This window comes from Podarcis pityusensis (assembly GCF_964106645.2).
Source record: "Podarcis pityusensis genome assembly, chromosome: 5".
Classification (NCBI taxonomy): Eukaryota; Metazoa; Chordata; class Lepidosauria; order Squamata; family Lacertidae; genus Podarcis; species Podarcis pityusensis.
The window spans coordinates 56,126,366-56,143,402 of NC_138032.1; the positions used below are offsets into that span (position 1 = coordinate 56,126,366).

Sequence of the window (17,037 nt, forward strand, 5' to 3'; positions counted from 1 at the left end):
GCGTAGATAAACACACAGTAAATTGTTTTATACTGAGTCAGACCATTGGTTTATCTAGTTGTGAATGATGTACGCCAGGTGCAAGTAGAAGGTAGAACCAGGACTAGTAGCAGATCTGGGTAAGTTCCAGTAGACCAGCGAGGATTTCTGACTCCTAATTATTTAATAATGCAGCAACAAATAGGCTCCCCCTCCCCCAAAATTAAGGTCAATCCATCAAAGAAAGCTTGGGACGTGGGAACCAGAATTGAATTTATGCATTGGAATGATTGTGTGGCACATTCTGGTACTGTAAGCGAATTCCTGGGCTTGGTAAATGCTCAGAGCCACCCTGTTACTTCATTGTATGTCTGCCTTGCATAGCCAGTCTCTCGCCCTCCTAGAAATAAAGTTATGAAGCCAAATGCACAGGTACCCTTCAAAGCAATTTCTGTGGAATGAGCCAGCCTGGCTGCTCCCACCTGTAACTGGCTTTAGCCAATGAGGGAAATTAGATACCAGTAAGTATCTTTGTGTTTAATGGGGTGGCCTACACTTTGGTTTAGGATTGGCACTGAGGAAAAACTAGGATATTGCGCCTTTAACAGCTGTGTGGCAGACAGAAGTTCAACATGCTCAGCCTTTTCTGGTACAGTGGTACCTCGGGTTAAGTACTTAATTCGTTCCGGAGGTCCGTTCTTAACCTGAAACTGTTCTTAACCCGAAGCACCACTTTAGCTAATGGGGCCTCCCGCTGCTGCCAGGCCGCCAGAACAAGATTTCTGTTCTCATCCTGAAGCAAAGTTCTTAACCTGAGGTAATATTTCTGGGTTAGCGGAGTCTGTAACTTGAAGCGTATGTAACCTGAAGCGTATGTGACCCGAGGTACCACTGTCTAGAAATAGAGTTATGGGGAATGCTTCACCATGACAGTACTGTGTAATTTTGTGTTATGCCAGATTCACATGACAACTGTGTTATATTACACCATACCCCAATGGCAGCCATTTTGTGACAGCACACTCTCAAAATTTGAAATGTTCCTAGTGGTTTAAAAATGGCAACCTTTGTTCTGCCAGACAGATAAAACTCCAGGTAGATAGAACTCCAATTAGATAGAATCATCCCCCCCCCCCCGGCCGCAAAAAAACAATGCCACAGGTACTAAGCCTTGCAAAGGAAAAGGCAGGAGGGGCTTTATTGAGTATTCATTCTTGAACTTTGATTATTAACCATTGCTTATTTGGCCTTTTTTAAGTGTGTGAGATGATTGACAGTTGCTGCCACTTTTCTCCCTGCTACATTTAAGAGATTACAGTGGTGCCTCGCAAGATGAAATTAATCCGTTCCGCGAGTCTCTTCGTCTAGCGGTTTTTTCGTCTTGCGAAGCAACCCTATTAGCGGTTTAGCGGATTAGCGCTATTAGCGGTTTAGCGGCTATTAAAGGCTTAGCGGATTAGCAGATTAGCTGCTAAAAGGCTATTAGCGGCTTAGCGGCTTAGAAAAAGGGGGGGGAGCGGAAAAAAATCTCAAGACTCACAAGACATTTTCGTCTTGCGAAGCAAGCCCATAGGGAAATTCATCCTGCGAAGCGCATCGAAAAACGGAAAACCCTTTCGTCTAGCGGGTTTTCCGTCTTGCAAGGCATTCGTCTTGCGGGGCACCACTGTAGGTTGTGACAGAATGCCTGATTCAAGGCCGCTAGTAAGTTTTACGAATAAGCAGAGTTTGGGACTCTTTGCTCTTTGGCCATACTAGTCCATATTATTTGGACCTCTTATATACATCCTCATCTTCTGGTGATCATTCTCATGCTTTCCAAAGTGAGTATTCCAATATTGGCTTTCCACAGCTCGTTGGTCCACTGGTCACAAGAAAACAAGGATATGTGTACTGCAATTTTATAACAACCACTATCTCAAGGAAAACACCCATCTATGGTTGTCTTCCTTTTGTGACACATCTCTTATTTCTGTAGCCTTCAATGTCATTTTGCCTCTTGCGGCACCTTCTAAGTCTATAATAGGATTTTTAGTTAATTTTTAAAGATTTCCTCATGCTAATTGAACAAAATAACTGTACTCCCTGTGTAAAATCTGTGGACAAACTGGAGATCTTTTAATTCTGGCCTTCAGCAGGCATGTGACCTTTCGGTTTTATCTCTCCCCCCCCTCCATCTCTCTCTGCCTGTCCCCCCCCCCCCACCTTAGTATATTGCAGTCAGAGAGGAAGTTAAACCTAGGTTTGACAGGTAGAGTTTTTTATTTCCCTTGACAGTGCACCTCTTGACCTCTATCTTCTTGCCAATGATTTTTTAAATCCTAAATGATTTGGGAATAATTGCTCCTCCTTTAGTGATTATTGCCCTTCACCGATAGTAAATCTGTGAAATCCCAGGGGGCTGGAGTACATTTTTGTATGCGTATGCCACAAGCTGGCCTGGATAGGCACTGCTGCTCATGTGCAGCTGCACTTTCAATGTGGATGGTCTTCTCGCATGAAAACTTCTTTTTAGAGACAGAGAGGAATACTTCACCAATAATCAAATGCCCCAGTTAATTGCAGCAAGGGATTTGATCCTTTTTAGGCCCCTCATTTTGCAAGCATCTTCCTTGAAGCTTTATAAACCACTGGAAAACTGTGTTTCCTTAAACATTTGATAGCAAACAAAACAACTGCCTAGGCATAGGCTCCTGGTTTAGTGGAAGGGAACTTGGCCCTGACCTGGAGCTGAGCAAGTCACGCAATTGTTTCCAAAATCCATTAAATTTGAAATTTCCATTTTGAAACAACAACCACATTTGAACACTCAGTTGTTAAATCAAGATTCCTACTTATGCTACTGAATTATGCAGCTTTCTATGAAATCTGCATAAAAATTGTAGTGGAGACAAGAATACCAACAGCTGCTGCCACTTCATTCTTGCCTACTGCTGTTGGTTCCAGTTGCTGCTTAATTACTTTGATCCCTACTAGTAAGAAGTAATTATAAAAATAGGATTGTGTGATCATAGGTATCCAACTCCCCAGCTGAGCAATGAGTTCTGGAGCCAATGTAAAATGCAGCCAAAGTCCCTCATTTGGGGACTTTAGTTACATGCAGCTAGGCCTGGAATTAGATCCATTGCCCCTAACTTTCACATAAATGCCAAATAATATACTATTATGAGTTTGTGGGTGCCAGACCACTCCAATTAATCCCTGGACCTAGCAAGTGTTAGAATTTAATCACAGCTTGGGGTGTAAAGATGGTGCCAGACCTCTTTAATTCCTGGATCCAGCAATTATTAAAATCTACTGGTAATCAAGCCAAGATAGCTTCCTGCAAGATGATAGCCTGAGTCAGGCTTCTTGCCAATGATTTTTTAAATCCTAAATGATTTGGGAATAATGCCCCTTCTTTATGATAGAACTGACAGCAGATCATGGTACTTGTTCTATCAAAGTAAAATTCCATTTGGTATGACTGGAATGCAGGGCTTGAAAGAAAACGAGCATTAAAAATGCAATGTTTGTGTCAGTTACAGATAGGTAGCCGTGTTGGTCTGCCATAGTCAAAATAAAAAAAATCCTTCCAGTAGCACCTTTAAGACCAACTAAGTTAGTTCTTGGTATGAGCTTTCGTGTGCAAGCACACTTCTTCAGATACACTGAAACAGAAGTTGCCAGATCCTTCTATATAGTGAGAAGGTGGGGAGGGGTATTACTCAGAAGGGTGGTGGGAATGGGAGATTGGCAGATAGCTGAGATGAGCCTGCTGACGACTCTTAACGACTGTAATAGGTCTTACAGGAAAAGGCAAGGGGTGAGAAGGAGAGACCTGGAGAGACCTGGTTTGAACAAAGACATTGGATTCTTATCCCATTATACATGACTAAGCCATTTCTCACCTTCTCACCCCTTGCCTTTTCCTCTAAGACCCATTACAGTCGTTAAGAGTCGTCAGCAGGCTCATCCCAGCTATCTGCCAATCTCCCATTCCCACCACCCTTCTGAGTAATACCCCTCCCCACCTTCTCACTATATAGAAGGATCTGGCAACTTCTGTTTCAGTGTATCTGAAGAAGTGTGCTTGCACACGAAAGCTCATACCAAGAACTAACTTAGTTGGTCTTAAAGGTGCTACTGGAAGGATTTTTTTTATTATGTTTGTGTCAGTAAGTTGAATTGTCTCCTCACCTTTCTACATGACATAATTCCAGAAAATCTGATACTGGATCCTAATCATTTGTAATATATTCTCAATCTGTTTTAGAATAGGTATATTTTGAGGAAGCCAGCATAGTGATCAACTTCTGTGATGGTATATTACGATAGCCTTTTGATATGGCAGTGATCAGTGTTTTTCCCGGGGAGGTACTCAAGGGTACACAGTACCAGCACCTCTTTTTGTTGTTGTTAAAAAGTGTGGCACTTACTGTAACAACTTCATTGTGAGTACCTGCACCTCTTTTTCTAGAAAAAAAGCACTGGATGTGATGGAAAGAGACCTGGATGACATGTCAGCTTAGAATGGTACCAGAACAGCTGGAGCAGCCACTGATGCAACTGATTCTATGCATTATCAAATTGGGCAGGGGCAGGACACAGAGAGCTGGATTAGGGACAGCTCATCTATGCATACTAAGGCATTTTGATCATCATGCAGTTAGCAACTGGCTCTTATGACAGCATGACAAATCTGCCTGCTCTGTCTCACACATGATGCAACTGTAGCTGTACTTCATCCACTGCTGTACAGATGTTTTCAAGGGAGAAGTGTTGAGTATTGTTTTTCACATAAAATGAAACCTGCTAAACTTGAATATCATGATCAGAGGAAATCTTCAGCAAACAGTTTGATGGGCTTTGCAAAATCTAGAGTCACATTTTCCCCACCCCCTTAACATTTAGTTATATTTTAAAAACAAATAACAGGAACCATCACCAAGAGAGACACTGCCACTCATAATACATTTTCTGTTCCCCTAAAGCCCACCACTCTGTAACTAACTCCGCAACCAACTCAGCAATATGCAATTAATTGCCATTGCATAGTGAGCAATATTTCTCTATTAGGTAGCAATGGAAAGCACACAGTACTATTGGTATAGATAGATCTAGGCCTACAGGCTGTGGTTACAATGAAATAAAGCTGTGCCATTTAACCACTTAGTAACTGAAAGATACGATGGGAACGTCTTGAAATGTTAGCATACCATTGCATTGTCTCAAAAGCATGTTGACTTCTCTGATGGTTTTCAAATTGCCTGGATGTATAGTGCTTGCCTCATAGGTAGAGGATGAATTATATTCAAGGTGAGCTGACTTTTAATCAATACGGTGACAATATTATCTTGTTTAATTTGTATGATGGCTGTATTAAACATCAAATCAAGCAGTTTATTATGTCAAGGAAGATGAAGTATGACAGGAATCAAATGCACTTGACACCACTTTTGTCTGTATTTCATTGCTGTGACAGGCCATCATGATTGGGGATGATATTGTAAATGATGTTGGAGGTGCCCAGCATTGCGGTATGAGAGCTCTACAAGTACGGACTGGAAAGTACAGGTCAGTGCACATTAAATATGCGTTACATTCTATGCAGATGACGATGGAAACACAGGATATAACAGTGGCTTGTGATTTACCTTCTCTGACTCAATCCCTGTCTTTATGAAGCTATGGTATGCTTTTAATGCATGGATTTATAATAGGAGAAGAAATAGGTCATTTTGTGAAATAGGATGTTGAAATGCATCGTCTGCCAGGTCTCATTTTGGATTGGAGTTCCCACAAAGTCCACATTCTTACCATTGAGCCATGTGCCATCTTAATACTTTAGAACACAAACATCTACAGCCAAAATCTCTTTTGACTGGAAAGGTTTTTCAACATCCATTTGAAAGAATGTGACAATATAGGAAGCTGCTTTAGGCTGAGTTAAACCATTGGTCCTTCTGCACTGATTGGCAGCGGGTCACTAGGGTATCATGCTGGGTTATCTCCTAACCCTACCTGGAGCTTCTGGGAATTGAACCTGGAACCTGTTGCATGCAAAGTATATCCTTGACCACTGATTCTGTTCTGCAAATGCTGTTTCCTTATCTTCCTGAAAACATGGAGTTAAGAGCCTTCAGTTTTTCATCTAACATGTTTTGCCCTATAGTACTGGTCAAAACACAGATTCCACAGCTGTAACATCACACTTTTCAGCTGGGAACCATCTAATTCATACTACAAATATGTAGAGATTGTAAAAAAAAAAAAAAAAGGAAAAATAAAGTGTGATATGTGAGATTCTGGGCATGAACTTTGTTTGCTTTCATCAAAAGTGATAACAGCTTACTCAAGACAACTTGTAGCTAGCTGCTTTTCAGTCCTTGTTCCCCATTATTTCCTATGAAAACCTAAACAATTCAACCAAATTCTAATTGCTTCTGTGCAGAGGCCACCCACATTGCACCTATAAAGCTCCACATTGCACCTATAAAGCTCTACAATAATGATGAATGTGATCTAAGGGAAGCCATCAGATTATGATAGGACAAGCATTAGATTCCTTCTTCCTCGCAAATGACATGAAAAACACACTGTCATTGTAGCCCTGCACTTTGGAATACTGCTAGCTCTTTTCTGTGGCAAGTGAAGAAGTCCCTGCCCTGACTTCCCAAGCAGACTGGAAAGTAAAAACACCTTCACACTATAGTTCCTTGCATTTTTGAAGGGCTGTAGCTCAGTGGTAGATTATCTGCCTTGGATGCAGAAGGTTCCAGGTTCAATCCCCAACATTTCCTGGTAGAGCTGAAACCCTGGGGAGCCACTGCCAGCCAGTATATACAGTACACTGATGGACCATAGAGGTCTGAAAAAGCCAGCTTCATACCCATCTATGTACTTTAGTGCTTAAGTGTGCTAACATTGGGCTTTGTGCATCCGTACAGTGGCTAGGTACAAGGGGCCTAGTGCAGAGCTTTGCATGTACATTGGGCTCTTAAGACCTTTTGTGCAAATTGTATCTCCTTTCACCACTTGGCAAGCAGCTCTGTGATGCAAGGTAGTAATCAGGGCAACAGGAGAAGATGCCATTGAGACTAACAGAAAGGAAGCCCAGGTGTGTATATGGAAGTGTCTTTGCACATCTAAGAAATGCTCTGAATCTCAGATAATGTGTAAAAGGAGACATGGGGAATAGTTGTTTTTAAGAGTGACAATACATAAAAAGCCCTATAAAGAATCCCTAGGGACTTTAGAATATAACATAAAGGAAAGCATAGATGGAAATGAAACGCAAGAAATTCATTTTGATGGTTTACACTATTTGAAATCCCAGCTGATACATTTTGTGTTGCTTTCACTGTTTTAAGAGTATGATTGCTCACAGAATGTGCGTTTCAGATAGAGATGAGTGTACTACATCCTAGTGCCCTTAGATGGTGCCATTAGTACATTTACTGCAGCTTTGACCAATGTTCTTCCCTAGAGGCTCTAAGCAGCAGTTGCCAAATCACAGTAAAACTTGAAAGCTTTGTTAACAGCTGCCAGTACAATGGCATTTTCCAGGTACCTCACTGATCAAAGGTTTCCAACTTTCTAAGCTGTCAGGTAAGTTTGTCCCATGAAATTCTTTACAAATCCATGCTTGGATTGCCTGAAAAGCTTTCCTTCCATTTCTTACAAAAGATTTGCGAATGAGCTGATCAAAGCACACACACAGGCCCAAACCTGGTTGAAAATAATGCACAGATTGAAACATCACATCCCACCAGCCCAGCCCAGCCAGCATGTAAATGGGAAGCTGTTCTTCTTTAGATTGGAATGTGCGGCTTATTTTAAGCAAAGTATAATTTGTCAACAGATATGAAGACCCATGCTTTTTTGACAGCTAGGTGTTCATAGTATGGAACGTACTGCCACGGCTACAAGAATGGCCATGTATGGCCATGAAGCTTTTTTCAAAGAGGAGGACTGGGGAAGTTCTGAGTGTTTCATTTGCAACTCTTAATGGATTTATTCTATTAACCTTACACTTCTAAATCTAAAATGTCTTGTAGACTATGCTGTAGTGGCCTGCCCCTATGAGGTATGTAACAGTTACCTCTGTGCAAGAGTGATGCCAAGATCCTTCCCATCAATTATGCAGTTCATATTACTCTTCCAATACTTTGTTACTTGAGAACACATTACAGTAAGAGGGTAAAACTACCCAGTGGCATTTGCAACAGTCTTCCCAAATTGGGAAGGGCTGCACAATGGATTGGGTGTGTCGTTTTGTGCAGGTGAGGAGTCTCTGGTTTCTTATTTGCAGGTATTGTAATTGAAATATTAAATCCTGGTTGAACCGAGGCTCTTTCTTGGCTAGCATCACTTTGGTTGAGCACAGTTGTCGAGGTTCACAAGATACCAAGAGGTTGTAAAATGTTCAGCTGTTTTTGGCAGATGTGAGGAGGAGACTCACAGTACTGTTTTGGAGCGCAACAGATTGAAATACTCAAGCAGGCTGAATCAAATAGCACCAGGGGGTGGAAAGAGACCAACCTAGTCACATAGGCTTGACGTGTTCTGCCAGAAGTTTTCCCTTGGCATTCATTCCCCTACATGCTAGGTGACTGTGGACAGAAGGCGGCCGTGTTTTCCCTCCAGCTTATAAAACAGAACCATTCTGTTCAGGAGAGTGGAAACAAAATGAGTAGGCTGTCCTGTGTTATTCTCACCCTGATCTTGATCTTGATTTAAGCACTTCCTGGCTAGCATACAACATAGGAGTATAAATTGTTGGGTTTTGTTTTAAATGTGTTCTTGCTCTCAAGGACAGTTCTGTAATATCTGGTCAAGAAAATACTATTTTGAAGAGCCTGGGGTTTTCACATCATGGTACAAATTGACAAATCGGTTTTATGGCAATAATGTAGAAGTTAAATTTGCTGGTTTTAATGGTTGCTTTCATTCTGAGAGTAGCTACAACAGCTGGTTATCCATTAAAGTCTCATGGTATTTGTACAGAAATAATGGGGGGAAAGCTACAGAGACGACTTATCCAGTGGGATGATGCTAGTTTACAAAATGAAGAACTACTTCTGGAATTTTTGTTTATAATAGAGATTTAAATTCCACTTTAAAAATTCATTTAAAATCCATTCAAAATCCACTTTAATCCCCTTTTTCCTACTAGCACCAAACTTAAGGTGGCATACATGTGACTCTTAGTATTAATGGACTGGGCTCCCATCAAGGGCCTATCAACACTATGTATTATCTGGACTTCCTTAAGCTTTTATGTAATTGCCTGTGGATATTTAGCAAATTCTTAGAATTCAGGTAGATTACTTAATTGCATGGTTAACTGTTACGAAGGACAGGCATTATTGCATGTGCTAAAAGATACAGTGTAAATTCTTTTAAGGGAAAACTTGGGAATTGTTTGGTTTGTGTCACTCACTTATTGTTGAGTTCTGTGTGGACTTGCGAGACTAGGCAAATTTCGAGAGCCACTTTAGTTTATTCAGGTTGCCTGTCAAGCCAATTTATATTTCTCCTTTCCCTGCCAATGCATTATTCATGAAGCAATGTGGGTGACTGGACTGAATCCCTGAAAAGAAAGGCATTCTGTGCAGGCCTCTCCAAAATTTCCTACAGAGTGTCTGTGCTCTCCTGCACAGTATAATCTGCGAGGACAAACCTGCCTCCATTTTGAAGTCAAGCAACGCATTGCTGAATTTCTGCATTCGGTCCCAACATTCTGTCTCCTGTTCTCTCTGCTGCAAGTTTTAGAACAGGGTGGGATAAGGGTTTTTTGTCTGTGCTAATCCCAACCTTGCAGTAGCAAAACCCTGCTGTAGAATAGCCATGGTAGTTACCCAAACATTTCAGTGTTTTCTTCTGCTCACATAGCTTGCGGTATGATTAATTATTTGCTAGCTCATCACTTAGAAGCCCCACTGAATATCATTCCAAAAAGTAACAGAGAGTGGTGTCTTAAAGAAGCTGGTGGGGCTGCTGAAATTTGCTTCAGAAGCATTAGCATTGGAGACAGCTGTGCAATTGTGGTTTCACTAGTGATTTCCTTCCTTTAGACTGTGGTTCCTTCTTCTGGTTTGCATGCTTCATGTGGAAACTGCAGTAGCTTTTCCTGGACACCATGCAGAGAAAGGCTAAAAATTAGATCTGTTTGTTCTGTGATTAAATCAAAGTAAAAGCATTATATTCTGGCAATGAAATGGTTGCATTAATATCTCCAGCCAACTCCATTTAAATTAGAAATGTTTAACAAATGTTTTTACCCAAGGCTGTAGTAACTGCATACCAGACCCTTGGAACATCTTGTGATTTAAGATACAATAGTGTGTTCCAGAATAAAGAAGATGGTTTCTCTACAGTAGCCTAGTTCCAGTGGGCCTTCTTATTGCCTCCTTAAACCCAGAAGTATTGCACAATGACTTGATCTCTCAGCAGCCTCCATTACTGTTGACCTGGCTTCCTCAACCTTGGCCCTTCAGATGTTTTGAGGCTACAATTCCCGTCATCCCTGACCACTGGTCCTGCTAGCTAGGGATCATGGGAGTCGTAGGCCAAAAACATCTCGAGGGGCAAGGTTGAGGAAGCCTGCTGTTGACCATAGTATCCTCCTGAAGAGGCTCTGTGGTGTGGAAGACCATATTACAGTGTTTCCACTCCTATCTGTGGGACCACTACCTGAGAATAGTTTTGGGGGGCTTCTGCTGGACCTCTTGGCTGGATGAGAGCCAATAAACTGAGACTGAATCATGGTAAAATAGAGGTGCTGGTGGTTGGTGGCAACCTTGACCTGTACTTTGGAAGGCAGCACTCTCTCAGAAAGAAGAGGGTTCATAGCTTGTGGGTGCTCCTGAAGCCAACACCAGCTTGTTTGACAGCTGTGATTATTTATAGACTGGGTGAACCTGGCCATGGATATCCAAACACAATCCATAGGGTTTGAAGCTCTAAATGGCTTGGGGCCAGGTACCTTAAGGACCACAGCTCTCCCTTATGTAACTGGCCACAGGTGCCAAGTTGCCCCCAAGATTGAGGGGGCCTGATGTGTGTTGCCCATGTGTGCGACGTCACAACGTCTGGAGAAGGCAGAGCGCTCTGGAGGAGCCGGCCACTGAAGCTGCGCCGCACTCTGCTCTGCGCTTGGCCTCCTCCACCCCCTCAACATTGAGGGGGCTCGGCCCCCTTCTAACAAATATTGAGAGGGCCAAAGACACCTCAGTCCCCTGGAATTGGTGTACCTGCACCTGCCTAATATACGATCTTCCTCATTGGCTGTTCTTCCGGTTTCCTCATCATTGGCGGTAAGACAGCTGATGACTGGAGAATAGGCTTTTCAGTTGTAGCATGCTGTTTGTGGAATGTTCTTCTCCAAGGAGATGCACCTAGCTCTGAGTTGTGCTTTCTTTTTGGCAGTAAGTGAAAATCGTTTTATTTGCCCAAGCCTTTTAGAGCAGTGACGGGGAACGTGTGGCCTTCCAGATATTGTTGGACTCTGGCTCCCATCAGCCCCAGTCAGCATGGTCAATGGTGAAGGCAATTGGGAACTGTAGTGCAGCAACATCTAGAGGACCACAGGTTTCCCGCCCATCTTGGAGTTTGTTTCCCCCCACTGCAATTAAACTACTCAGGTTTTATTGTCTTATTGATATTGTCTCTGCTGATTTTTATCGGCTTTATGTAAGCCGCTCTGGGAGCCATGCCAGCTGGAGCAGTGTAAGAATACTTAAAATAAATAACTATTTGAAAAGCCCTCTAGCTACACATTGTTATAGCCCTAAATGCTTTAAGTGCTCTAAATCTATTCAGCTAGCAGACTTGCTACTGCATGGACCCTACTGGGATGACCATGTGTCTGCAGCTGGCTACCCTTGACTAGGGAGAAGACATAATATTACTTCTTGGGTCTAAACTACATTTTCTGTAAACTGCCCAGAGGACTTTGGGTCATGGGCAAACTAGAAATGACAATGAATGAATGAATATATAGATTATATTAGGTAGTGACTCAATATTCCTATTTAGTTCTCAGTGTGTTCAGTATTAAATTATTCCATGGCTTCATTTGTGGTAGTCGTCGTCAGATCTCTCTGAACTCAGTTTTCCTTTTGCCACTGAGTAGTCTGAACAATGGTATTTACTTTACTCTTGTGTGAAGTTGACTTGTTTCCAACCGGTACATGATGCAAAGTGTTTCTTCTTTTACTGAACATAATGCCTCCATTTGCGAGGGAGGGACGACTCTGTCCCATGCTTTTCTGAATTCAAACCCTCATTTATCCCTTGAAATGCAGTTTATGGACAGTGGGACCTTCAAGGGCTTCTCATCATCACGTGGACTGCCTGAACACAGAGCTAGGCGAAGCCGCTGCTCTGAGCTTTCTGTAACCTGTTACAAAGTGAACCTTTGTTCACACTGTGAAAGACTTTTTGCAGTTGAATAACATTAGCTTCTGCTAAACCATTGGCTGCAGGGGACTGAATTCAGGCCTAAAAATAGGGGAATGTTTAAAGAGTCTGTCCAACTCAGAAGTGAAGAATGTGCAGTTGTAACTAAGCTTGACATCTGCCTGAAGATTACATCATCTGGAGGGGGAAGGGAAAGCTTTCAAATTCAAACTTTTCTGAAAAGTGCTAAACAGCTGTGTCAGCTGATAATCATGCAATGTTTTTGTAGTGTGCCATGATATTTTTTTAAGTGTAGAAATGCACAAGAGAGGAAAGCTTTGAAGAAACAAGCAAGTTGGTCTTCTCTCTAGATAGACTATTTGCATACTGCTGGTGCTGAAAGACCATTAAAGGTTCCTTACAATGCAACTAAAGAGCTTCTCAGTGTTTGGGAGTCTTCTGATAAAAGATACTAACATTATGAGCTTCTATCTATAATACAGTCCATGGATTTGGTAACTTCCAACATATAAGTCAGGGGCTCAGTTAAGAACATAAAAAGAGCTCTGATGTATCAGGCCCTTCTAGTCTAGTATCCTGTTCTCACAGTGACCAACCAGATGCCTGTGGGAAGCCTGCAAGCAAGATCTAAGTATAGCAACACTTTCCTAACTTGTCATCCCAATGCCTTGATATTATGGAGCCTTAAAAGGACCCTCCTCCCCCACAAAAGCGCAAACCCTGTCCTCCTCATATAGTGTTTTCTTTTAAGAGCTCTCCAAGCACATTCCTCCATTTCACAGCTGGAGGCGATTGTGCAAGATGGAGTGAAGGTTTCGCCCTAAATGCAGTAAGGCAGCATAGTGGGTATATTGCAGGTATTAATATTGTGCAGTTTGAAGGGACTGTATGCATGAGAACTGACTGCCTTTTGGGAATGAGTCAAGTCCCATAAACTTAATTAAAACTTTTGCTTGCAGAACTTTCTTCAAAAACAAAACAAAAACATCAAAATGTGACATTCAAACAGTTGCACAAACATATGCCAGTCCAAGGCATTCTGTGTTCTGCTTCTGAGCTACAGCCTTTGGCATAGGGTTGATCTGTGTGGCAAGCTGGTACCCTCTAATAGCTTTCCACATATGTAGAGCAGTCTCCATATGTACCCAGTTTCAAGTGGCCTCCACTAGGCACTCATATTATGAGAATGGTGTGCATAACCCAAGTCAGCTTCATGTAGGAAGCTCTTTCTATGAAAATAGCCACCACATTTGAGAAAGAATTGCTTAAAATGAGTGTCTATAATGTGGCAGGTTTTTTCCTCCCTAAATACCCAGCTTTTTTCACATGCTCCTTGTGAAACCAAGTTGATATTGACTCATATATACAATTTGCGTTGAGATCAACTACTGCTTTGTAGTGTTGTGTATAAACACTCCTGCGTGAATGTCCTTGACTAAAGTTAAAGTGAATCTACTTTGCCATGAAATTCAGAGTAGTCCAAGGAAAGTCACTGTCACTCGATGTCTAATCGTATTATTATATGTAGATGTGAAATTATAAGACACTATGTTTAAATAAAAGTATGTAAGAAATAATACCTCCTTAAAGGCTTTACTGGTTAATAGTATATATATTTATATATCTATTTCCATTTATAATGGCACTATCAAAATTTAAAAGCCCAGCATAAACCTAGCACAGTGTGCAATACACTTCTATCCTGGAAGACAGAATAAAATACCAAAAACCCCAGAGAGCTTTGTAATCCTAAGTACAGAGGTGAGATTTTCAAGAAAAAGAGACATTACAAAACAGACATTTGGCCTGGTTATTCTGAATAAAAGTGGACCCATTGTGGATCATTATACCAAATAGTACCTTTCACACTTTGTTTCCACCCAACAGCCACATGGAGGAGGAAACGGCCTTGACTTCTTTGTAACCGCAGGATATGAGCAAGTCGGGCAATTATTTTTATTGCTTTAGAACTAAATCAAGCAACGCATGTTCATCTGTTAAACAGATTACATGCTGAAGCCCATCCACCTCTTTGACCAAATGTAAACAAATATTATTCACCTCATAAGTCACAAAACAGAGTATAATTGGCTGGTCATGAAAGCCTTTCTTTTGACCTACTATGTGTTGAATGGAGAGGACTACAGTGATTGCTGTGAATGCTCACAAATAGCAATGCTAATTTGCTGGCACAAACAGGTTAGTCATAATTGCAGATATCCTAAGTCAGGGGTAGTAAATGTGGCCCCCACCAGATGTTGCAGACTACAACTCCCATCATGCCAAATCATTTGCAATGCTGGTTGAGACCAATAGGAATTGTAGTCCCAAACATCTGTTACCTACCCCTGTCCTATCCCATAAGTACTATTGTTTCATTTTCAGATTTCTACATTCAGGGAGTCCCTGCAATGGGACCTCTGTACATGGGAAAGAGTTCTGGGGCATGTTCCAGTGTACGTTTTTCAGTTCAAGGGATACTGGTCAGACTGATTGACTGATTGAACTGAAAACATGGCCTAGAACAACTTGTGCAATATTCTTCTACATCTGTACATTGTGGGCAGGCAGACAAGTCCTTAGAAGTACTGACACTGACAGGGTCAAAGTAGACATATCTGGGACAGACCTGTGTATTGAAATTGGCTCTGTCATTGAGTCCAGGAGCAGAGGAGCAGCATAAAATGAAGCAACGCCAGAGGGGTGCCGAACCCTCCCCCAGCTGGTGCTTTTCACTCCATGACCACTGTGCCACAGTTATGCTTTTTTCCTTATTGAAATTTAGAAACCAGGAGCAACCCCACCTGGAAAAAAAATGAATGGTAACAGACATTTCAAGTCACAAAACATCAGTAAGGGAAGGTTCCACTTTTTCACTTCTCCTTGCCCACTCTGCACATTAAATCCCCAGGCCAGCCTCAACTTGGTATGGATTCAACACCAGACCTGATTTTAACATGTGGTCTGGAGCTATTGTATTTAGTTTGACTCTGCCTTGCAAGAATCTCTCTGAGTTTCCAGCGATTCACAGGAGCCCCTCAGAATGCAGTTTGCAAACCACTGCCATGGCCGAGCAGTTTAGATCAAATGGGTGGCTAACCTGTGACCCTCCCAGAAAGTTGTTGGATTACAACTCCCATCAACTCTAGGCCATCCATCAGGGATGATGGGAGTTGCAGTTCAGTGATGTCTGAAGGGCCACTAGTTAACCCCCTCCCTTTGGTTTAGACTGTTCTTGCTCTGCAGTCCAACAGATTGATTGTTCTCAGGTGTGTTTATGCAAAGATCCGTCAGAGAGAAATATCACAGCTAAGTGAAGCTCCATTCTTCTTATTTTTCGGATTTGCATGGTCTTTTTCCTAGCGTTTCCTTGATGTGGACTTTTTTGTGTGTTAGAGAAGCCACATGAATCTTGCCTTTACAATGGAAGAAAAAAGACTTCTGGCTTTATTTCATTTTTTTATTGCCATCTAACTTTTATTAGGGTATCATAGCATGAGTAATTGTGTGAAAGGTTGGGATGTAAACCTTAATGGGTGAAGTAAATCTCCAAAAAAATAAAAAAATAAAAATCAGCAGCACATGGCAGCACAGCCGATAGGTCAGCTGTACTATAGCAGGCTCCCAGTTTCATGGAACATTAGCAGAACTGACAGAAATGAATAAAGTTTCCACCACAGATGAGGCAGGTTTTATTCCTGTGGACACAGCTTGTTCTTTCTCCTCTTTTTCTTTTTCTTCAAATATATGTTCCAATAGAAAGCCTATTTCCCTGCCTTCTTGATTCACATAATTTAAAAGACTTGTCAATTACACCTTTTTGTGGAACAAGGAATTGCCTTTTTTGACCCATCTAACCTACCTTCTGGTATTCATGGCATGACTAAATAGACTTTTGTTCATCCATCTCCCAGGCTTATATTTCATGGTAGAATACTTGCTTTTGTTTCAAGAGAACACTATGCTGCACAATATATTTATTATTTTCCAAATTCATCTTCTCGCTTTTATACACTATCCCCAGGATACTTAGAATTAACTTCCATCTCTCACTGTATACCAGTTTTCTTTCACTGCAAATCCTACAATATATGAATTTAAGTATTCTATGGAGTTATTTCCCCCCCTTTCCTTTACATATATTTTTAATAACCATAATCTATTTGCAGTATTTAACTGTACTCGTTTTTAGGATGAGATCAGTTGCTGTTTTAGTACATTAATGAGATATTGCAAAAGTACTGTCAGAGTTGCTTCCAGATCCTAGCTCACAGAGGATCACGCTAGCCAGCGATCATTAAATAAAAGTCTTTATTGAGTTACAGTTTCCATTCTCAAGCTGCTGCGTGCAACCCTACGTCTAATGGTTAGATCGGCGAAGCTCCATCTGAGTCTCCGCCCCTTGTACACCAACTTAATATCCTAGCCTTGCTCCACCTTTTCCGCCTGACTGTTCTTCTCTGGGTCCCTCTGCCCCCCGGGGTCTCTTCCTTCCGGGATTCCTCTGACGCTGACGCTGACCCCCCTGACTCTTCTCCCTCCTTTCGGCGGGCTTTAGGACCTGGCTCCCTTTCCGGGCTGCCTACTGCGCCACCTTCCTGTGCATTTGAACTTGTCGCGCGCGCCCAACCTTCCACCTTCCGTCTGACCGTT

General features: G+C 41.8%; 1 protein-coding gene across 3 annotated transcripts in view; it reads left to right on the plus strand.

The window, feature by feature from the left end:
- LHPP (phospholysine phosphohistidine inorganic pyrophosphate phosphatase) overlaps nucleotides 1-17,037 on the plus strand; it is a 113,523-nt gene that overhangs the window by 28,642 nt on the left and 67,844 nt on the right. For all 3 annotated transcript variants that reach the window (XR_013986360.1, XM_081005325.1, XM_081005324.1), the window contains exon 6: nucleotides 5,444-5,535. Coding sequence is in view for 2 of the 3 variants with exons in the window: in XM_081005325.1 (XP_080861451.1) it covers nucleotides 5,444-5,535 (92 nt within the window). In the remaining variant the exon portion in view is untranslated. The remainder of the gene's footprint in view (nucleotides 1-5,443; nucleotides 5,536-17,037) is intronic.